This window comes from Bombyx mori, chromosome 7 (genome assembly GCF_030269925.1).
Source record: "Bombyx mori chromosome 7, ASM3026992v2".
Classification (NCBI taxonomy): domain Eukaryota; kingdom Metazoa; phylum Arthropoda; class Insecta; order Lepidoptera; family Bombycidae; genus Bombyx; species Bombyx mori.
This window is the reverse complement of record NC_085113.1, coordinates 9,189,603-9,213,851: the sequence shown is the minus strand read 5'-3', so window position 1 is coordinate 9,213,851 and position 24,249 is coordinate 9,189,603. Positions and strand designations below refer to the sequence as shown.

Here is a 24,249-nt window from a genome sequence, read left to right as displayed (position 1 = left end):
TTATAGTATAAAAGTATAGATTCTGCATATTGGAACACCATCGAACGAATATAACAATTTACAAACAGAAAAGCGATTATAATAAGTCACCAATAATAAACCGAGCCGATTTCGCGTAACCTTTATGGTAATCGCTTTGGGTTCGAGCAAAAAAACATAATAAGAAACGGTAAGGAAAGCGAAAGTTGCCCATTAAAGCGAACATGACCATAGAAAGTTTATTGAAATAGTTACAGCCAAGGAAGCTGATTTAAAATAAAAAAAAACTAATCCGCGTTATGTACAATCGTAGCAAGTTTAATATACTTTTGCTATAACACTAAAGTTCATAGCCAAAGTTCTATCCGCTCGCGCTCTGGATTAACTACACTTTCAATACGGTGACTTCAATTTCGTTAAGCTGTACGTACGGATTCTTATCTGTTACCGTGTCGACGGTTGTATTGTTCCAAGCGCGTGAAAACCGGGAGACGTTTTAAGCTCATCTGATATTGTTCACAAAACAAACTTACTGAAACATATTTTGTTTTGGTTACTCAGTCGTTTTTATTTATACTAGTGGACCCACCCAGTAGTCTAAATTCGACTATAATTAATTGAAATTATAAGTTTGTACATTATTATGGTTCTATTGTCAAAGACTATTTATTATATTAATTAATTTATAAATTAATTTATTTATAAGTCGTCGTGGCCTAAAGGATAAGACGTCCGGTGCATTCGTATGTAGCGATGCACCAGTGTTCGAATCCCGCAGGCGGGTACCAATTTTTCTAATGAAATACGTATTCAACAAATTTTAATGTTCACGATTGACTTCCACGGTGAAGGAATAACATCGTGTAATAAAAACCAAACCCACAAAATTATAATTTGCGTAATCACTGGTGGTAGGACCTCTTGTGAGCCCGCACGGGTAGGTACCACCACCCCACCTATTTCCGCCGTGAAGCAGTAATGCGTTTCGGTTCGAAGGGTGGGGTAACCGTTGTAACTATACTGAGACCTTAGAACTTATATCTCGAGGTGGGTGGCGCATTTACGTTGTAGATGTCTATGGGCTCCAGTAACCACTTAACACCAGGTGGACTGTGAGCTCGTCCATCCATCTAAGCAATAAAAGAAAATGTACTGCTATAATCATAGATTTCGCCAAGATTACACTTTAGACAAATAATATTAATCTGTTCTCAATTTGACCACAGACTATAAACAATAAGAAAAGTTTGATAATAAACAAAAAGTATATGCGTGTGTCAAATACATAATATTAGTGTGCGTAATGTTTTTTTTAATTGATTTAATGTATTTTTTATGTATAATTAAAAAAAAATTAACATACTGCACTCTATATTCTCTATAAGTGTGGGAAATTTCATGCTCCTCCGCGCAATTTTCATAAAAAGGGGTACAAAGTTTTAGCTTCACGTATTAATATATAGATTCCTAGTTACGAGACTAATACATAGAAACGTCACGAAAATTACATTATGAATAACCGTAGTTATAAGGTTTTTTTTATTGCTTAAATGGGTGGAAAAGCTCACGGACACAACCTGACGTTAAGTGGTTACCGGAGCCCATAGACATCTATAACGTAAATGCCACCACCTCCACCTCCAGACATGAGTTCTAAGGTCTCGGTTATAAGGTATAAAGTTCTTATGTAATTAAGAAATTTTATTATTACGTAACACATTAACCGTGCAGAATCTTAAAGTTCGGATCGAGTTTCTTCAACATTTTTGTATGCGCTGCGGTCTTAATCGAGATGACGACGCCGATACACGAAATGTAAACATGACAATGCCGCTCCCGATACTTGCCAATGCACCCATATATTGTCGTATATTAAAAATAAAGCACTCCCTAAATCATAATGGAATGTCGATTGGAAATTTAATAGACAATTTGCGGAATAATAAATATGACAAAAAGTGTTAGCGTAATTATTGTAAGATAAAATACAACTTTCTTACGTGTATGGTTTTATGTAGTTCACAAATTTTCGACTGAAACATAGAGCTAGATGGACGCATTTTTATTACGTAAATATTAACTAGACGATGACGATGATATTTTTTGATAACGCCATCTTGTTGTGTCTTTAAAGCGGTTAGTTACCCTCAATTAAGAAAAATTGTATTACTATTCGCCAATAGATGTCGGGAAGAGTTGATTATTGAAAACACGAATAAAACAACATTTTCTGAAAATAAATCGTAGCTAGATCGATTTATCGCCTCCGAAATCCCCTGTATACTAAATTTTATGAAAATTGTTGGAGCCGTTTCCGAGATTCAGATTACATACATAATTTATATATTAATATACAGAAATTGCTCGTTTAAAGGTATAAAATTCCGAGACCGTATTACTGCACTCTTTGGATGGACGAGTTTACGTTCCACCTGATGATAAGCAGCCGCCAGGAGTCCTTAAACGTCACAACATGACGAGTAACCGCTAATATAAAACTTTAAAGGTAACTGGAAAAATGGTTGAAGTCTCAATTTTATATTGGATGACCCAAAACAAAAATGGTCAAGATTTTTCTTGGTGATGGGGCATCCGCAAGGGTAAGTACCACCACTTTGTCTATTTCTGCGGTGAAGCAGTAGTGCGTTTCGGTTTGAAGGGTGGGGCAGCCGTTGTACTACGGGACTGAGACTTGGAACTCATGTCTCAAGGTTAAGGATGATGTCGACATTGTTGATGTCGATGGGCTCCGGTTACCACTTAACAATACGTGGGCCATGAGTTCATCTAAGCAATAAAAAAGTATGCTGGTATTTAACAAGCCCGTTCAGGCTCACATTACGTGTACCACCCGTAATCTAGAGGGTTTCCATATTATGCTGGTTAGATTTTTACATTAAGTTATTATTTCATGGTGGAAGTCTCATTAGGAAAGTTTCTAATTGCTCTTGAGATTATGGCATAATAATATGATCTAAATATCACAAACAATAAACTGATGTAGAGCCGTTCAAAATTATATCATTAAATCTGAGGTCTCATCCAAATTGTACTAATTCAAAAAATTAGCTTCTACTTTGTGCCAATAAAATGAGCAGGGTGCAAGAAGATTGAGCTTACGCCCCAATTGAATGAGAAACACTCAAACCTTGGCGAAATGTCATCGTAAATTTCAAAATTTATTAAGACATTTTTTCTGAAAGCAAGTGTAATATTAAAACTGCAATGCATTTAGTGGTTTACAGTAGGAAAATAAAAGCTACATTTGAAGCCATCGCTTTTTCATTAAAAAAAAATTACCTGGTCAAATCACACTGGATTTGCAGTGCCAAACATAAGCATGTCTTGGTATTTCTGAGATAGGTTTCCGACCAGCTTCCAGCACTGCTGCCTTCATCGATCGTAAGTACTACGTGTATAAAAAGATACGTACTTGATGCTGCGGTGGCTGTGATCCATGAGGTGGCATATGCGGTGGATGTTGCGAGTCTTGGGTTGGGGACATCGCACCTGGTGCACTCGAGGCCCCAGGACTGGGCGCGCCCGGTGGCTGGGATTGAGGTTGCGGGGAGCCGCCCCGTTCATATCCCTGGTAAACGGCAATCTCATTTATATATGTTACCGGAAATGTATGAAATCAAGGAATACTATACAAATCCTAGGAAATGTATACAATTCCGATACTATTTAGGAAATGTCTAAAATATTGTTTGAAAAACTATTTAATGCATATATATCCTAGGAAATGTATAAATTTCCTCGGAATTGTATATAATTCCAATATCGTATTAGGAAATGTATAAAGTAAATGCTTTCTGTAATCAAACACGTTGTTAATAATATTTTTTTAATATAACACTTATTGAGACAATCGGGTAACAGTCATACTGTAAAATAATAATAATATATTCATATTATCTTACTAATTAAAACTTCTAAAATCAACTATCTATTAACTTTTAACGTATCACAAAATCAACTTATATTTATTCTTATAAAATCAAATTTTCATTTGGCAAGTAATCAGTCTGATAATTAAATAATTATAAATGTCAAAGTATAAAAGTAAATCTTTATATTATAATACTTTGTCAGTTCATATAGCTATTTATTTTTGCAGGGTAAGCTCCAATGGCATTTGGAAGTACATAATACTTTATTTTTAAAACACAGACATCTTGATGTAGCACAGTTTTTCTTGCAAAGGCACTTCTTAAATCCCTGGCCGGTTCCAGTGGATTGCAAGTTGGCAACTGACCGTAGTACAAGACTCGTCCCACTGTCCCCGCGTACCCACCAATATCTTAAATGTTTTACATTTCCGATTGCTATTTAGGAAATGTATAGATTTCCTAGGAAATGTGTAATGTATAAGTATAATATAATTTATTTCACACATTTCCGTGCGATTTTGGGAATTACATACATTTCCTAGGAATTGTATACAATAACGGATTACATACATTTCCGTTAACATATACATATTATCTTAATTATTATTATATAGAGGGACTGAAGTCAGAGGAATAAGCAATCGTTTCAAATTAATTGTTTGTCACAAAGTTAACTCTACAATATATTATAATTTCTTAGCTTGTTTGTTACTTGTAAACTATACATTTTTAGTGGATATATTTTCAATTTATATGAAACTTCATTTATGGAAATTATATTAAAGATTAAATTTCTGGGTATTTATAAAACACTATAATAGTTTTTGCCCAAACACCGATATTCGATCATAATCAGAGATTACTCAAAATTTATATTGATTTATTTATTACTTTTAATACACTTATTTTGTCGATGTTTAAAGAAAAGGCCTACATTTTAGGGAAAAAAAAATTGATAATACACTTGACAGTTAAGAGAAGAAAATAGTATTCGACTGTTTTGTTTGCCTATCCCTATATGAAGAAAGATTTTATTATTTTTTGGCAATGCATATTTATAAATACATCGTAAAGTTTAGATTGATCACAAAATCATCATCATAATTCAGATAGAACGTGCGTCAATCCTACTTTACGACATTGTTTTCACTTAATTAATTAAATTCGATCAACAAATATTTTATGAAATAGATGCTGATTGCCATTATTGACATGATTGCTTCTTCTCAGCACTGATAAAATTATCTATTTTTAAGAAACACTACTATTTTTAATCGCCCTAAGCATCACAACCGACATTAAACCAAACTATTATGATGATTGCATCAAATATCACTTTTGAATATGTCAAATACATTTAATATTTATTTGCATAAAGTAAAATTACTTTATTATTAGGATCAACATAAACCTGTGGCACTAAGCTATTTTGAATTTGAGGCAGTCAGGTAAGTCAGGGCAGGCAGGTCGGTACTTTCTTTGTGTCCTGAAGCTGTTTTTTGTAGCAATAGATATTGTTTAGACCAAGTATTGTGCGACAACATTGAAATTATGGCGGGCATCATAGAACACAAGGTACCATCCACTTTCGGTGCTTTTAGGCCCTTCAAACACCGATCGACGTCCTCGTCGAACTTTTCGTCGTAATTGACGAGTGAGCTAACCTATAGACACAATCCACTGAGTTTCTCATCGGATCTTCTCAGAGGGTCGCGATTCCGATCCGGGGGTAGATTCTGCGAAGCATCGCTCTTGTCAGGGCTAATTTTAGCAAATTCTCTGAAGTTGAGCCCGTGAGCTTACCTAGCGGTCCGGGCGTACTTGGAATAGCCTCCTTACCACGGAATAGGGAGGGAAAATTAACAACGACAGCTTACGGCATTTTCAAGATAAAAGACAATTTCCGCACAACAACGCGTCACGTGGAACGTCAATCTACCAAACAATTTTATCAGGTCGATGGAAAAATCTTCCCTTTGCCGTAGCTCCCAAAAAAGCATTCACTAATATATGAGTCGTCTATTATCAAAGGTGGCAATCTGTGCATTTGGATAAAAAAATGTTATTGATATGTCAATACAGATTGATTTGAATATAATCGTCTCCTTCAAAGAATACGGTTCAAAACCTGCATTAAATAAAGGTTAATAGTTAACCTGTTATATATCTAAGATGTCGTTCCGAAGAGTTTTGTGACTGCCAATGGAATACAAAGTCAAAAATTCGTTTTTCTGATTTACCAATATTGTTCAAAAGTCAGATTGCCGGCTTTGATAATAGACGACTCATATAACCTTTACATAAATACATTTCATCGTAAACGTATTTAATGTATGGATCTGCATATAACATCATATCTATGAGAAGAATCGAAACAAAATTCACCTACCTTTCTATTAATCTTAGTTCTCAAGTGAGCAATAAGTTCGTACTCAAACATCTTCAGAAATGCTGAATAATGCTTAAATTCTTAGAACATTCTATTTAAATCTAAACGAAGTAGGTAACGTTCATAAATCACTCTTAAAGAACTTCATAAATTATAAAAAAAATCATATACGGGATATTCGTGTGATTGTTCAACAACAAACTGAAGATGCTACAAATACTGTTGTATGAATTTATAATAATGTAAACTATTGACAGGTACAATAAAAATTCCTCTATTTGCAACAGAAACATATCTGGCATTGCACGGGTAATATCTATAAGGCGAAAGCAGTGAAGGAATTAATCCGAAGAAATCATTTTCGAATATAAAAATTACCATATCCCGTATTTTAAACGTGATTTAGTATATGCAGCTTATCAGATACGTATTGATTTAATTACTTAATCGATAACTTAAACATGAATGTAATGGTAAAATCAAAAAAATATATAAGTTTTTTTATTTTTATTGCATAGATGGGTGGACGAGCTCACAGCCCAGCTGGTGTTAAGTGGTTACTGGAGCCCATAGATATCTACAACGTAAATGCGCCACCCACCTTGAGATATAAGTTCTAAGGTCTCAAGTATAGTTACAACGGCTGCCCCACCCTTCAAACCGAAACGCATTACTGCTTCACGGCAGAAATAGGCAGGGTTGTGGTACCTACCCGCGCGAACTCACAAGAGGTCCTACCACCAGTAAAAGTAGTACAAATTATTGAAGAGATTTTATTTTATTGAACATCATTTAAAGCATTGACACAGTTTATGCCTGATTTTTTCAAAGGAAGCTTCTCAATCGGTAGCGTACAACCTGGACATGTTAGATAATATGAAGAATCACTAAGTCACATTTTGTGAAAAACTTATCAAATCATCGGTCGTGGTGACAAAGATACGTTTTTTTTGAAGGTGGTCATATCTCTTAACAACACCGTATACTAATACTGAAGAGCGACCAACGTAGCTGAGTACAAGTTCATAAAGCTCAATCCACACAAGTTTCGCTGGAAATAACCTTTTCTTACTTCTTCAGAACTAAAAAGTGACGGTCGTTTACTCTCATTCTTAATCCACTTTTTTTTGGTTACTTAGACGGGTGGACGAGCTCACGGCCCACTTGATGTTAACTGATTACCGGAGCCCATAGACATCTAGAATGTAATTGCCGCCACCCACCTTGAGATATGAGTCCTAAATGTCTCATTTTTAACAGTATATTCTAATTCATATTAATAAGTATTCATGGTTATTTTAGTTAAGATTCTGCGGTAAATTGCTTTTGGTGAATACAAATTTCATGAATTATAATGTATTTCATTTTAAATTATTTACGATATTAACAAGAGTGCTAATCTTGATACCGTCGAGCCAAACATTTAAGTTGATAATAAATACTTTTTTCCTTTTTTTGTTCCTACCTAAGCTGAGAGCCTTGAGAGGCTATTTCAGCGTAACCTTAACGAGTAGGTGAGCTCACGGAGCTCAAACTTGACGACGATGCTAACACGAACTCTAGCAAGAGCCGTGCTTCGCAGAATCTACCACCGGATCGGAAAGGCGACCCACTGAGAAGATCCGGCGAGAAACTCAGTGGGCTGACTTTCCGGTATTTGCTAGCCACTCACTCCACATCTGTAGCTCCTGTGTAGCTAAGACCCACAGTGCTGACCCGACAAAAATGGTTTGAACGATGATTTTCAGCCGAACCGACACAAATTCAAACGACAGAACCCTACTGAAAGCCCTTTACATAATACCGTTTAGATTTATTTGTCCCATTTTGTAGGACGGTAAGCTGTGGACAATTCAGACCTTCTTAAGCTGTAAGTAGTTGGGTAGATGCCTAGATTTCAAAGGATATTTTTGGATGTAGTCTCCTGTCTTTGAATATTAATATGTTACAAATATACGGTTTTTTTTTTGTTATTGTTTAGATGGGTGGACGAGCTCACAGCCCACCTGGTGTCAAGTGGTTACTGGAGCCCATAGACACCTACAACGTAAATGCGCCCGCCACCCACCTTGAGATATAAGTTCTAAGATCTCAGTATAGTTACAACGGCTGCCCTGCCCTTCAAACCGAACGCATTACTGCTTCACGGCAGAAATAGGCAGGGCGGTGGTACCTACCTGTGCGGACTAGAGGTCCTACCACCAGTAAAAGTATTTATTTTATTTTATTGTGCCTGGAAAACACGTTCAGAATAAAATTTGATACTTTGCAACTATAATTAAATCGAAAGATGATTCGCATGTTACACATAAAAACTAAACATTAATATTTTTGATTACACTTGAGGGTTTAACGTCGTTCTTTATTATTAAACAAACTTCTAGGCTCAATATTTCATTTAACAATTGCTGTTTCAGAGGTGACCAACAACATTACGAATCAATCAAACGATGGACTATGCAAGACCCACAAAGAAATTAGATTCGCTTGGAAAACGCGTTTCCAGTACAGGTGTTCCTTTGCTTTTTTGATTGCCCAAAAATGACTGTTGTTTAACTAGACGAATGATTAGTTAACAGTGACGTTGAGCACAATTAAGCTATGATTTTAAAAGAAGAAAAACAACTATGGCTTCTAGTAGCAAAGATTTCTAGGGAAATTTTAGACCATTCCTGTGTGTAAAACTTCGTGTATCATAATGTTTGATTTGCCCTTAGCCTGCCAGAAAGTCCTATGAAAATTTTAATAACCATTTATCATCGCGTGATCTCCTAAAAATAGAAATCGATGATATTACGAGAACGAAACAAGCTTTAAACACATATCGTCTTCTCGCATTAAAACTGTATAGTCTCAAAACTTACTAATTTTACAGGAGAATGTTTTTAAGGTTTAACATGTGATATTTTTAATATTATCGTCTTTGCAACATTATTTTTTTATTTTTTACCAATTACATTATCTGTATCTGTATCTTTTAAAGTAAGATAAAATGATGTATTAATTTTGTTAATAGTAATCAAAATATAGGTAAACTAAAAAAACAAACTAAAACTAAACTACGCTCTTTTGACAGTATTTATGAGAAAAATACTGGTGATACCAAATGATTCCGCATATTAACTCAATTTCGAATATTTTTGGAAATTGTACACTTTTAATGCGAAAAGACGAATTATATAAACCAAAGGATTCGAGAACTAGACAAGTGAGAATTGATCGTGAAGTTCACGGTTCCGTTATACATAGATAGATAGCACATTAAACAATCGAGCACGTGCAGAAGCAGGTCGGCGGCCAAGCCCGGCCTTGACCGTGCATCCATTATGCACACCCGTTTACTTGCAATCGAGTGCACTGCAACACACATGCACAAGATGTCTATTGCCAACTAAATGAAAGTTTTTACTTTAATGAAACAAACGGAATGACTGCGAGCTGCGCCGTTAGTGATTATTCTGTCAGTTAACTTTTAAAGTGGCATATTCTGGTTTGACTATGAACGAACTATTTAAGCATCAATTAAATAATTAAGGTACAATACAAGGGAAACTTAATTAGGGTATTAGTTTCAAGAATTTAACGCAGTACATGAATAGATAGATATATATCTTCTTCTTTTTCTCCACCTTATCCCACTAGGTGGGGTCGCCACAGGTAATTTTTCTCTTCCATTCTCTTCTATCAGCCGTCATCTCAACACTCCTCTCTCTCTCATATCGTCATTCACACACTCCATCCATGTCTTCTTTGGTCGACCTCTTCCCCCTCTATCTTGCACTACCATTTCCATACATCTCCTAGTCACATGCATCTTCTCTCTTCGCATCACATGTCCATACCACGCTAACCGTCCGCTCTTTAATTTGTTGATTACCGGGGCTACTGCCACAATTCCTGATATATAAATAGATGTAACTGTAGTTTCCTTTAAAGTTGTCTCACCGAAGTAATCTTGCCCTTTTGAGCCTTAAGCGGCAATGCAAACAAACTTTACCTAGCAGATTTTAACGAGAAGCACGGTCAATCTATTCGAGAGTGATTAAATATTTGCTTATAGCTTGGCTGTTCACATCAAATTGATGCCGTCCTCGCCACAGGTCAGCGTCACCAGTTTTGCAGTATTAAACCAAGTAAATAGATTTTCTGATTGCCAATTCGATCAGTGCGTAGCTTTTGCTATCACAACATAATAGAAATTCGGCAAAAACCTGTCTTTCAAAAACGACATGTCCAACATATAAAAATTGCGAAGAATGAGTTTCTGACCATCGACTTACCAAACATACTCACTCGGTGGAAGCTCTTCATCATCATAGTTATAACTTTAAAAAAAACATTTTAAGATTGTTAATTTCTTTGACTAATTTAGGCAGACCAGTCCACGCTCAATGTAATGCGGTTACCCGGGACCTTAGACCAATACGTGGGCACTACTGATGCATGCAGATGGGGCATCTCAAGACATGGCATTCACATCTCGATAGCATTGAAACGGCTGTTCTGCCATTCAAATTTGAACGCATTCATTGAAATTTAAGTACTCATTATATTCACTCAAGACAATTTACATAATATTAAACCACTGTAGGCTAATGATGATTGAATTATATCATTAGTTTATCGGTTCAAGGCCTGCTCGCTTTATTGATAAGAAAACAATAACAATAGAAATGGCGGTAAAACTTCAAAGTATTCGATTTTCGATCTTGTTTTCTTATTTTGAACTAGCGACCCGCCCTCGCTTCGCTTCGGAAACTGTAATTTATTATTGATTTCTCCACTATTTAATGCATGTTATTATACATGTAAACCTTCCTTTTCAATCACTTTATCTATTATAAAAAACCGCATCAAAATCCGTTGCGTAGTTTTAAAGATTTAAGCATACATAGGGATATGGGGACAGAGAAAGCGATTTTGTTTTATACTATGTAGTGATACGTAATTGATTCAAAAGTTTATTAATCACATAACAAAAATCTGGTTATAGCAGTAAGTATAATAATATTAAAAAGGGAACTAGCTATTCTAATCAGCTTAAGAGTGATGACGGCTTAATGGGCTCCGACTAAAGGGTCGACTTTAGAGCCTGGCTGTCGTAATTGGATATGTTGCGCCTCATTTGCCGAAGCCGAAACCTATTCAATACCTGGCGATACGCGATGGGATATCGTTTATCGTTAGCCTTAACGCCAACGGTATTTAACATCAAAAGCGTTACAATTTTTTTCACAGCGATAAGTTTTGTGTATGTGCATTACTCTAATTCTCATGTTGCATTTGTTATTTTAACTGTTCTACACACACTCATCACTTTTAATTATTATTCTCATGATCCTCTCGCAGGTCTGCTGGAAGAGATTACTTAAAGAAATAAGCAGTGCCTTTGTACACAATTTTCCTATTACTCTGTACTATGTCTTCTTTTTTGTGTGTACATAAATAAAATAAATAAATAATAATAGATTTTATTAAGTTCGTATTTAAAACAGATTTTACACGAATTAAACATCATAATACAACGAAGTGAAGAGAGCAACATAAAGAATTATATTATTCAAACGACTTTCTCTGAATAGCAATTATACGTTCAAAGTTTGTGGAACAGGATTGCCATGAAATCGAGACGAATGCCTCGCAGCTCAGTTTAGTTGAGTTTTAGTCGAACATTCACACCGACCGACAACCAATCCATCAAAGGAAGGAGACCGAATCGGGTGTGGGGGTATGACACCCCCGTGCCCACATAAATATTGCGGGTAGGTGAGTACAAACCCTTTGACCGAGTTCTGTTTACTTTCGTTTTCGCTCAGCTGACGGGGCCGCCGCACTACTCAACCTCCCTCCAACCCTCCACTATTATTATGATAATTAGAGACGTTTCCCGGCCTGATACTACATCGTAGTCAAGTTGGAAATAATTGCTATTGTGTTTGATTAATGTTTTAACGAAGTTAATTTACAAGTCATTCATTGCGTTGAAGGATATTATTGTGATGAAGAAAGTTTACATCGTTAGCAGTGTGCGAAAGACCTTTGAAAGCACACAAGGTTGCAACGAGTGCGGCAGACAGGGTGTAGACGTGCATTATTAGGTGGGTGCCGGAACACCCGCGGGAGCCCTGTGGGGTGGTGGGGTGCGAGTACGTCATCACCTGAGGTGCGCCCTTGAAATCGTAGTAGCATTCATTGCACCCGCGTCGTATCTCAGAGCAACACTGCACGTATCTTTAACGACTCACGATGTTTTACTTCCAAAACATTAGATACTCTTCAAACGTTGATGCGTACTGTTGAATCCTTTCAGAATAATTATTACATACATATTTTTTACTCCGGGGTCAAATATCGATTTATGTCCACCGGTATAGCTTAACATCCGGCGGGCCGTGAGACAGTTTACTCGTTTACATTTTCAACAACATCTAAGTTATTGCTTAAACACATGTTACCGAATGACTACGCAGCACACAGGATTATCTTCCAAACATTGACGAACGAAAAGCATCCTAATATTGTTATGTATAATATTATTTACTATTAAAATCTCGGTCATTTTTAACTTTGACAAGATTAACGTGAACCGATGCTTTGTGTATATCATCGATACCAATCAAAGAGCAATGAGTTGAAGGCGATATGTCAATTTTTTCAATATTATTTATTATTAAAATTAAATATCGTTAGGTTATTTGTTTTCCTGTCATTTTAATTTATAAGACTATGCGTAATTATAGCTGACAAAGAGATAAAAAAATCAAGATCTAGCGCATTACGGTACAACATGCCTTTTGTGCGTTACGCATTATCTGTTCAAAACAAATTATTTTATTACTTATCTGCTATATATTATCTTCCGTCGAGAGTAAATGATTTCTAGTTAATTAGTTGTTTGTGCGCTTAAAATAAAAATAAAAGTACACTATCGTAATATAATTGTACACTATGCTGGTACAAACAAATCTAGAATAATAATTGCTATAGAAATATCCCGAGCACATACACCAGTTACTTCATTACGAGAAAAAAGTCCATGGTTGTTTAATTTTTCGTGAACATTGCAATGAGCAAAATTTATCACAGGTTTTTTTTTTTCTAAGCGTTATATTTCAAGAAAACTTTTATTATCTTACTGAATATATTTAATGAACGGTGATGATGAATTTTGATGAATAATTATCAGAGATAGGAATACTATGTGGCTGGGATATTGTTGAATGTGACTTCCAAAATTGAATGTACCGTATTATAAGAGAGAAAAGTCACTATTGCGGGAGAAAAGGTTATATTAAATTATATGTGAAAAGTAAAGCTAGCATCACACGAACAAAAAAAAATCTGTGAATACTTATTTAGTAGGCATATTGCTAATTTATAAAAAGGCAGCAAAATTATTGTCATTTTCTAATGCATTAAAGCATAAATCAACGCAATTATATCGCGCGGCCACGGCATGGACAAACTGGCCGTGGTTTGTTTCACAATGACCTTGTTCTTCTACGAATCATTTCTTAATAACGATTTCTACACGAGCTCACACCAAGAGCCCTGCCTGCCTGCTTAAAGCGTACCTCGGTCTTCGTTGCACAACGACTGGCTTACGTCAGCGGGCGCGCACAGCGGCTTACGTCATTCGAGCGTATCTCGAACCTTCTAAGCTAAGTTAGAACGTGCGTCTATTGCTTTTAGAGCGGTGTTCCCTTGAGGAGGGCTTAAGTATGACAGAACGTTTATGTTCACGTGAGTAGACGAGGCTCCAGCGCGACGCCGCCGGCTCAACGATTCTAAGAAACATTCTAGGCGAGAAGTTCTAGTTTCGGACTTAAATTTAAATCGTATCATGTAACATTTTCTTTGTCATCGTTCAAACGTTTACATTTTACAAAGTTTTATAATAGGTAAAACGACTGTATTTATATTATTACCTTTAATCGTGACCTTTTATTCAAATAACTTTGTAAGGAACTTGTACGCTATACGAAAATTAAGTCATAATAATTTAGGGGGTTTTTTAAATAAAAATTTCACTCTTTGTACAGACTGTATAAAGAAAACAACGATGATGTACGATGTAACATAATAATATTAAACAGTGTCAATCGCTCGGATCGAAATACCAACACTCAAAGAACTAAAATAAAAATAATCCGTATTGTTAACTTATAGAAGCAAAACAAATATCTTTTTGTTTCGACATAAAGCCAATAGAATTTCGTGTTCGGAGTCAATGAAAATGTTACAGAAGGCTTACAGTGAACCGCCTTTATCAAAAACACCTGCTGATGATTGGACAAAGCGTTCAAAAGCGGTCGAAATGTGAAGGAAGATTTACCTTGCTCTGTTAGGCCATCAACGTCTGCAACTGAAGTTTACATAACAAGAGGAAATAATTATTACTATAAATCCTCATTCATGTTCATGAGAGATAAGCGTCGAAGTTATGTGTCTCACGAGTCGATCCGTACAATTTTAAATACACGCTTAAGGATGAAACATGATGCCGTTCTCCCGATCCTGCGGAAAGAATGGAAAGCAGTCGACGTCGCCCAAAACACGTCATCTCGGATCCTCCCGATCCACTTAACGGTGCTTTTAGGTACTTCAAGCCTCAGTCACCGTTCTCGTCGAACCCGTCGCCTGCGACGAAGGGCTCGACGAGTAAATTAACCCTCAGACACAGCCCACTGAGTTTCTCGCCGGATCTTCTCAGATGTCGCGTTTCCGATCCGGTGGTAGATTCTGCGAAGCACAGCTCTTGCTAGGGTTCGTGTTAGCAACTTTGTCAGGTTTGAGCCCCGTGAGCTCATCTACTAGTTAAGGTTACGCTGGAATAGCCTCTCAAGGCTACCAGCTTAGGTAGGAAAAAAAAAAGTTGCCGTTCTGTTAGTCCCAAGGACCTGAATTTCAAAACTTAATCGAAAACATACTAAAACGAGTCAATTCTGACCCAACATTCATGAAATGCATTGTAACTGGTAGCGAGACGTGGGTTTACGAGTTTGACATGCAAACTAGTCAACAAGCTTTGGATTGGCGGTTTCCAATTGAAATGGAACCGAAAAAACAAAGTCGGTCAAAAGTCAAAGTCATGTTGACTGTTTTCTATGAATATCGCGGTGTTGTGCACTCGGAATTCTTGCCGGAAGGTCAAAAGGGAGCTAAATAATATTACTAGAGTGTTTTGCGGCATTTAAAAGTGCAAATTCGACGAAAATTTCCAGATTTGAGTTGAAAGAAAATCCATCGATTTTGCACCACGATAATTAATACGCTTTAACGCAAGGCCATAATTGAGGCCGTCAGCACAAAACTGCCCTAACCAACAATTTTTCATACTTGTGCTTATAAATTACAATTTATTTATAAAATAATAAATCTTGATGGAAAACCGGCTTATCCCTAGTTTCACGCATAGATAACAGATAGATGGCTTTGTAAACACTATTTATGCGAGTATTGTTTTTGCTTACGAAGCGGTGTTCAGTAAATTCAAACCTCAAATCTCCATACTAATTATGATAAGCTTAGGCCACTTTTGCGCTGACGGCCTCAATTGAGTGTACGAATTTTTGATCAAAATCTCAACAAGTACCATCGAGCAACTAACTTCCTTATTCACCAGATATGACAACTCCAGCCGACTTTTTTCTTTTTCCGAAACTCAAATTACCGCTTCATGGGATCCATTAGAAGACATAAAGGAAAATTCGCGGCAAGAATTAAACTCAATTCCGGAAAAAACGATTAAAATGTTTTGTGATAAAATACATTTAGATGAATACCTAACATTTTGTGTATATTTGATTTTTTTCCAGTAATTTCTTCGCACAGAATAGGTAAGTATTACCTATTATGGCCATAAAGTCAAAAGACTTAATATTTCTGTATAATATTCAAGTAATCGTGGGGTAAAATGATAAGACGTCTGGTGCATTTGTATCGAGAGATGCTACTATGCCGGTGTGTGTTGAAATCCCGCAGTCGCGTGTACCTATTTTTTTTTAAATTTTTCAGTATGTTAAAAATTTGAATTGGCGCGTAACCGCAACGATGCAACGCAATAACTGCAACACGGTCTTCTTTAAGCGTCCACTCCATATTTAAAAAATGAGTAAATTTCTAAAAGTATACATTTTTATTTTCATGAACAATTCGAAATTCGAATTCAATAAACTTTTTTGTGGCCAGCATTCTAAAAGAAAAGTTTTTACTGTGTGACAATACTTATGACCTGACTAGTTATATCCTGTGATCATTTCTACACACAGACTACAGACAGACGGTTCAAGAACATAGATTAAAATACATCTAAATTAAAACATATAAATATTGTTTATTTGAACAAAATACTATGAGCTACGTATTTGCCTACAATCATTGTTTAATTTATTGTAACACATAAATTTATCCGCCTTATCTCAGTATCATCGGTTCCGATGTTCGTAGTCATCTATACAATACGTATAATATCTGGCATTGTAAACAGAGGGCATTGAACTCGGTTTGCATATCTCAGTATCTTGGTCATCAATCAGAATTAATCCGTATGTATAGTAACCATACAAACGTATAGACGATCACGTTGCAATTAATGTGTATGTATAATGTGTTTATGTGTTGTTTACACATATTATCTACGACATACTAATGCAGTAACGTAATGAGAATTGTGATATGCTGATCGTATATCTATCTAGTACTATGAGAAGCTTACTACTTAATAAATTTTATATAGTGGACTAAATCAAGTATTAGATAAAACTATTTAGGTTGATATAATTGTATGTTAACTCTTTATTACTTAACAATGGCTTTGTTGTGAGGTAATTTCTTTATTATCAACATTTGGTTGTTATTTTCTTCTGTTTTCGCGAGTTTTAGACATAATTAAAAATATTTCTCGTTAACATTATGATATTGTGCTAATTAGCGTCTATTTTTAGGTGAATAACACTTCAATCGTCTCCGACTACGAAAACTGTAAAAAAACGCGAGTTTAAACCGCAACCGCAGTTTTAATTATGTCAACATTTTCATTTATTTATTTCTTACGATTTTCAAAAGTACCGTTTGATTGAGAATATCTTTTATGGGTAAAAATGACATAAAAAAAAGAGAATTTAACTTACTTGATGTGACGAGAAGGGCGGTCGTGAATTCGGCGCTCCGGGCGGGCCAGGCGGCGGCGGATACCTTTGAGGGTAAGCACCTGGAGGGCCATAAGCTCCCGGGGGTTGTTGGGGTCCTCCTGGCGCTCCAGCGCCGTAAGGAGGTGCTACGTATCCCCGAGGTGGCTGTTAAAGAATAACAAAATTATTTCTAAGTTTTAACGGAGACAAAGAGATAAATCTATTATTTAGAATACCATAAAATTCTTTGACCCCTACCCTAAAAGTATCGAGACTAAAGGTATCTTATTGAATAGTGTCATTTGTATGAAGTTTTCTTTTTAAATAAATCGTTCGTAGTGGGTGTCACAGAGCAAATCCATCTTGTTTGAAGCGCAAAAAACAAATTTAGAATAAATATTGACCAACGCAAGACGTAATTAAATATGCTTTGTATAAACTTCACAAAAAGTATTTAATATTAAAAAGTGATTACGACATATAAAGAAAATTTCTGTGAGATCCAGCAGTTAAATAAAAAACCGATTTGAAACTATCTGAATACTAATTGTCTAATCATCTAGTGAATTCTAGTGGATGGGCGCATTGTAAACCTGCAACGGTAAGGTGCCTCTTGACTACTGACTCTAATATTTCGCCGATCGATATGAAAATGTATTAATCTATAAAGAACCAATAAGATTAGGCACTATCACTAGGTCTTTAGTAATTTCATAGACGGGACATTGACTTAACCTATCTAGTTAAAAAGAAAAACAATGTAATGTTTGCGTTTGTATACGTTAATAACTGAAATCTGAGTAGGTATTGGAGTAACATTCAGTACTTCATTCATTGAGTGTTCGAATCGAGTTCTTACATTCAAAGTTATATAAGATTGTTTAGTACCATATCATTTTTATTTTATTGTATTTGTGTTTAGTTAATTCATTCTTTAAGTAAACTCCATAACTAGAATCATTAAGCGTCCATGTGGCTATTTACTGAGCAAATCACTATACTTTATTAAGATAAATTTGATAAAACTTTAATTAAGCAAATAAACCAGCTCGGTCTACATAAATTAACGAACTTTTAATGTATTTTATTTCGGCATCATTTTGACGCAGATACCGTGTCTAAATAATTGACGTCCAAAATAATTCACTATGCCAACAAAGTCGCTCGCTTCAGTTTTCAACTCTCATTTTGTTCTATGATGGAAATTCAATTATTCGTACGAGCCCCGCTGGTGGAGCGGGGTGGAATGAGCGTCGGGTTCGGCGTTCTCTTTGATCAATGTTTTACATCTCCAAACTCCGGCCTCGTTCTGAAGGTTTCCGGATGTAGTTTGACTAGAAGATACGAGACTGGCGTTCGCCAATTAGAGTTACATTTTTACGAACATCGGGGTGTTTTATGGCGGATTCAATGATTTATGGGGGCGGCGTTGCGGGGTGCGGCATGCGCGAGAGGGGAAGGCGAGGGTTGCGCAGGGCGAGGACGACGGAGGGGCGTCGGCGCGCTATTGGCCAACTCGGCATCGATCGCACGATGAGCTCGTAGCGACCCGCCCGTGCCATCTAGCCTCTACCTACGTTAATAAGTAATCATTCGACCCGCAATACCTCAGCGACTTTTCCGAACAGAGCTGGATCCGCCGAGACGGGCCTCGTATCTCTCAAGTCGACTGGAACAAAGAGCCACCGCATAGGGCGACATCCGTATTGATTTATGCAATAATTGACCCTCGGATGAATGCGCACCCACCCCGCGTATCATCTCCACCCACTACGCACCTACTTACTACTCTGTTTGCTTATAAAACATTTCTGGGCACACCTTACAATTTAACATAAAATATCCGCGGCCAGTTCAACGAACCTTATACTACTATGTGAACTATGTACATAAAGAAAATCAATAACTATTATCACAGAACATCACTAATAATACATATATGTACAATGTTTTAATTTTATCTTTCTTCTTGGATAGGATTGAGTATTTGCAAATGAAATCAAATTGTAGCTAAACTGAAACGTAAACTAAACAAAAAGTAAATGGACTGCAGTGGTACCTCGATATACAAGTGTTTTGAAATACGAGCCGCCAAGCAAGCGATATCTTTCGTTAAGATGAGAGCAGGATTTGAAATACAAGGAATCGCACACCACACCTAACAGTCTAACCGTTTCTCCCACCTCAGACTAGACCTCAATCTGTATGCTTGTTTCTCGCGTTTTCGAAGCATATTTACAAGTTGGGTTTGCGTTTTTTGCTTTTTGTACATTTATAAAACACTAGCGGTCGCCCGGTAGTCGAAATTCGACTATAATTAATTGAAATTATAAGTTTTTACACTATTATGATTCTATTTTCAAAGACTAATAAACTTATGTAATCACAGATTTCGCCAAGACTACACTTTAGATAATTATTAATAAAGACAAACAATATTTAATTTATTCTCAATTTGACCACAAACGTCAAGAACAAAAGTTTGACAATAAATAAATAGTATGCATGCGTGTGTGCGTCAAATACATGGTAGTGTGTGTAATGTTTTTTTTATTAATTTAATGTATTTTTAGGCATAATTCTGCACTCCTTCTCTATACTCTCTATAAGTGTGGGAAATTTTATACTCCTCGGTCCGCGCAATTTTCGTAAAAAGGAATACAAAGTTTTTCCTTCACATATTAATATATAGATGGTCACATTTATTTTTGTAACTACGGGTCCGAAGAGAATGTGAGAGAAAGTTGTAGAGTTCGTTGATAAAAATCACAACGAAAAAGTTGCAACTGGTCGTGCATTGAAATTGTTCAACGAAACTTGCTTAACACATTTCCGCAATATCCTGAAATGGAGGAAGAAACAAATCTACTTCGACAGTTTTTTAAACGATCTGCAGGTGAAAATGACCAAAGCGTGATGAAAACTAAACGCTTCCGTAGGTACTTCTTGTAACTATACTTGAGATCTTATAACGCATATCTCAAGGTGGGTGGCGCATTTACGTTGTAGATGTCTACGGGCTCCAGTAACCACTTAACACCAGGTGGGCTGTGAGCTCTTCCACCCATCTAAGCATTAAAAAAAAATATTCTTTTATGTTTTTATAGAATATGTGTGTTTGTTATTTATAAATAAATGTTTCTTCTTGTAAATACATATTTTTATTTAAAAAAACACCTAACAAAAACGACTGAGGTGGTTTTTTGAGAGATAGAACGGATTAATGGCATTTCAATTAATTTTAATGGGGAAAATTGCTTTGAGATACGCCCAATTTCACATATGAGCAAGGTTACGGAACTAATTAAGCTCTTATGACGATATATCACTGTACTCAAGTTCTTCATATTGCTTGCGGAAATCAACATAATTTAGGTTATCTTCTTCTTTGATTGACTTGAGTGCTGTGAATTTGCTATTATAGGCCGAGGTTTTGGTTTGATATAAGGCGAGTTGGAATTCTATCTGGATATTTATTTGTTCTTTCTTATCAATAACGTGTATTAGTTGACAATTAAAAATAGAAAATCCTTTTGTGGATGACGAGTTGGAAGGTATGATGTGCATACATTTGTAAGTTTGAGCTGTCTGTAACAGACGCTTCAACAAAATTTTCATCAACTTCAAAACGACCAATAACTTGACAATTTACACAATAAACAGTACGATATAATATTTTATTACCTTGGCTTAATATTCGAACCAAGATAACCCGAAAATTTATTTTTGTTAATAATCTTTTCCGTTTACAATTTATTTTTAAAAATATATATTTATCACCTTCTTCAGACAAAGTTTATCGATTATTGACTCAATTCGTACAAAACAAAAGCTAAATTTACTTTGTACAACGTTTTTCGAATCTATACTTTCTAGATAGATGTTCCACGTTAATCCAGAAATAAATAAACAAAACCAAGTAACAACCTGTATTAAAATAATGCAAATTGTGCGTGAACAAACCGGTTTGTAGTAAAACAGCTGTGATATGTATCTGTGACATAAAGACACCGTTTTGCATTAAAGGAATACTGACGTCACAGCTTACACATGACTCGTTATTACGCAGAACTGTTTAGAATAATAATTGTGTAGGTTAACAGATTCAAGAATACGAGTATGATACTGATACATTTATAGATTTACTACACAGTTGGCTCGTCCAATAAATGCTAAAGCACAGAATTGGAGGATTCTGATATCTAGGTAAGGTCTCCTTTGTACCATCTACTTCAATTTGAATCCATATAAAGTGGGAGATTCGGACTGGCAATATAGAATCTTTTTTTATTATTTTTTTATTGCTTAGATGTGTGGACGAGCTCACAGCCCACCTGGTGTTAAGTGGTTACTGGAGCCCATAGACATCTACAACGTAAATGCGCCACACACCTTGAGATATAGTTCTAAGGTCTCAGTATAGTCACAACGGCTGCCCCACCCTTCAAACCGAAACGCATTACTGCTTCACGGCAGAAATAAGCGGGGCGGTGGTACCTACCCGTACGGACTCACAAGAGGTCCTACCACCAGTAGGAACAAGGAACAAGAGGGACTTTGGAGGGAATCTATTTGTTGTTTGAGATGATTCAGTCCGTTTTATCTTTACTATTCGCCAGCTAGCGGATCTAAGTAAAATCCTTGCTAGTCGGAATCACTAATCTCGTTTAACCTCCACAGCGTTTCTAGAATTTATTATCCATGAGCGAAGGCAACCACCACTCACCTTGTGGCCCTGATACTGATCAGCTTTCTAAGTCAAAAACAAATCTACTTATAGCAACATAGCAAGTCTTTTAGCTAAGTTTATTTTGTAGAGTTTATCAGTTTACTAATAGAATTATTTTAGTACATTTCAGATTTTGGAGACATGATTTGAACACTGCGTCGTCTGCAAGAATCCAGAAGTCTTGAATATATACCGCATTGAGTGGCCTAAAGACCCATTCAATAAGTGAGCATTACATCCAACAGTAAATGAGCTGGCCATGTAATCTTAGCGACGGACGCACTGTGGTAGTTTACCGGGTTTAGATGCAAGTCAGACAGCAGACTTCTGTCGGGAGTCTCGCTTCCCTGCGCTTGTGATACGGATCTCAATTAAGGAGCTGCCACATCGTGAATGATTAGAATTGACGCTTTTGCATTGTCGAACAGCAAAGCTAAACATTCGATCCAGCCTTATTTACGCTATGATCTGATTATTATCAGGCTTACATAATAGGGATCAACTTGTCAAAAAATACCTCAAGCAAATATGGCGAGCGCGAAAAAACCACAAAGGACCAGTTTTTCAGTCAGCTTTGACAAAAGCCCTCTTGTGGGACTTAGAAGCGACACATAAAGGGGGTACGTCTGTCCCCGGTATCTTTAGTCGTTCACACGAGCTTAACTCGACCGGACTCAACCTCCAACGCGAGTTTTGGTATGCTTAATCGTAAAAATAAACTCCACTCAAACGTCCGTCGACAATTTTCCTCACCGGAGTGGAGTAAATGAACTGTCAAGTCATGAGTTATTCGTAAATATGTGTGCGTGCAACTAAAACATCAACAAGTTCAATGCTTCTAGTGTCAAACAGACAGTGGCAGCTTGACTTTGACATTAAACAATGACCATAGACTGCAGAACTATGGGTTTGATGCTAGCTTGATCAATTTTTCCTCAAACTGATGACGTCGTGGTGGCGCAATACCACGACTCTACCAAACTCGAGTAAAGCGGAGGAATAATGTAATGGTCGACTAAAAATACCAAACTCGAGTAAGTTTGGGAGGAATGCTCGAGCGTCTTCGGATGAGTTAAGTGGAGGAATATTTGACGAAATGTCTAAAGATACGGACTTGTGTCCCGATCAGTTTGAGGTAAGGTCGAAATCTCGATGGTATTGGAATCACGAAACGCGTTAGATTAACAAAATCCAAAAAAATAGTTTTACTCGATACCCTTTCTGTAGCTAGTTAGACAGACTAACTAGTTATATTTAACAAAACAATAAAAAAATAATGTAATCGAATTTCATGACTCATTTTATTGTGATAGGTTAGTTAGGTAAATTCACGTGTTATCCAATTGTAAATTAATTAATTAAATCGTCAGTTTCGTTTTGTTTTTTATATTTTGATACAACGGGGAAAACTAAATTTGTTAATTATTATATTGTTTATATACGCTATTGAGGAATGTTAATGAAGTTGAATATTTTTCCACTACTGTCTGTTTAGATTGATTCTTGCGGGATACGATACACACACTGTTCGTGGGATTATATAGATGCCCTCAAATATACTTTATATCTTTTCCAATTTTTTTTTTCGCTCATTCGGAAAATTAAATGCAGATTAATACAACGTAGTAGTATTTAAACAGATTTTAGAGTTAATGTAGTTTTTTCAATAGTCAAAGTTTTCTTGTCGACCGAAAAAATGATTATACAAATATTAAATACTGATATCTTTTAGACGCTTATCAAGTAAAATATCTCTATTGTGTAATAACCAATAACATGCACTTTTTGCTTAAGCGCATGGTATTTACATGTACACGATCACAACCTTGCCATTATTGATATTTTATTAATAACTTCAATATTTGTTGTTAGAGGCACAAAATTCTAGCAATGCGCAAATATGAGTAAGTAGTCCAGGCTAGGCGTTGCCGAATCAGTCAGATAGAACAAGTCATAGCATTTGTATTTAACAATACAAGTACTAAAACTCGGAAAAGCATTAATATCCATAACTGGTTAGGCGACATGCGATGCATTACGGGTTAAAATCCAACAGAGGCCGTAGCGACAGTGCAAGCGTGTGCCGTTAGAAATGCGACCGGATTCCAACGGACTTCAGAAAGGGCG

General features: G+C 36.2%; 1 protein-coding gene across 12 annotated transcripts in view; it reads right to left on the bottom strand.

Moving 5' to 3' along the window:
* Positions 1-24,249, bottom strand: part of LOC101745976 (trithorax group protein osa) — a 107,933-nt gene that overhangs the window by 67,008 nt on the left and 16,676 nt on the right. For all 12 annotated transcript variants that reach the window (XM_038011947.2, XM_038011945.2, XM_038011946.2 and 9 more), the window contains exons 2-3: positions 17,394-17,558; positions 3,413-3,568 (exon numbers count right to left, since the gene is read on the bottom strand). In XM_038011947.2, the coding sequence (XP_037867875.1) occupies positions 3,413-3,568; positions 17,394-17,558 (321 nt within the window). The remainder of the gene's footprint in view (positions 1-3,412; positions 3,569-17,393; positions 17,559-24,249) is intronic.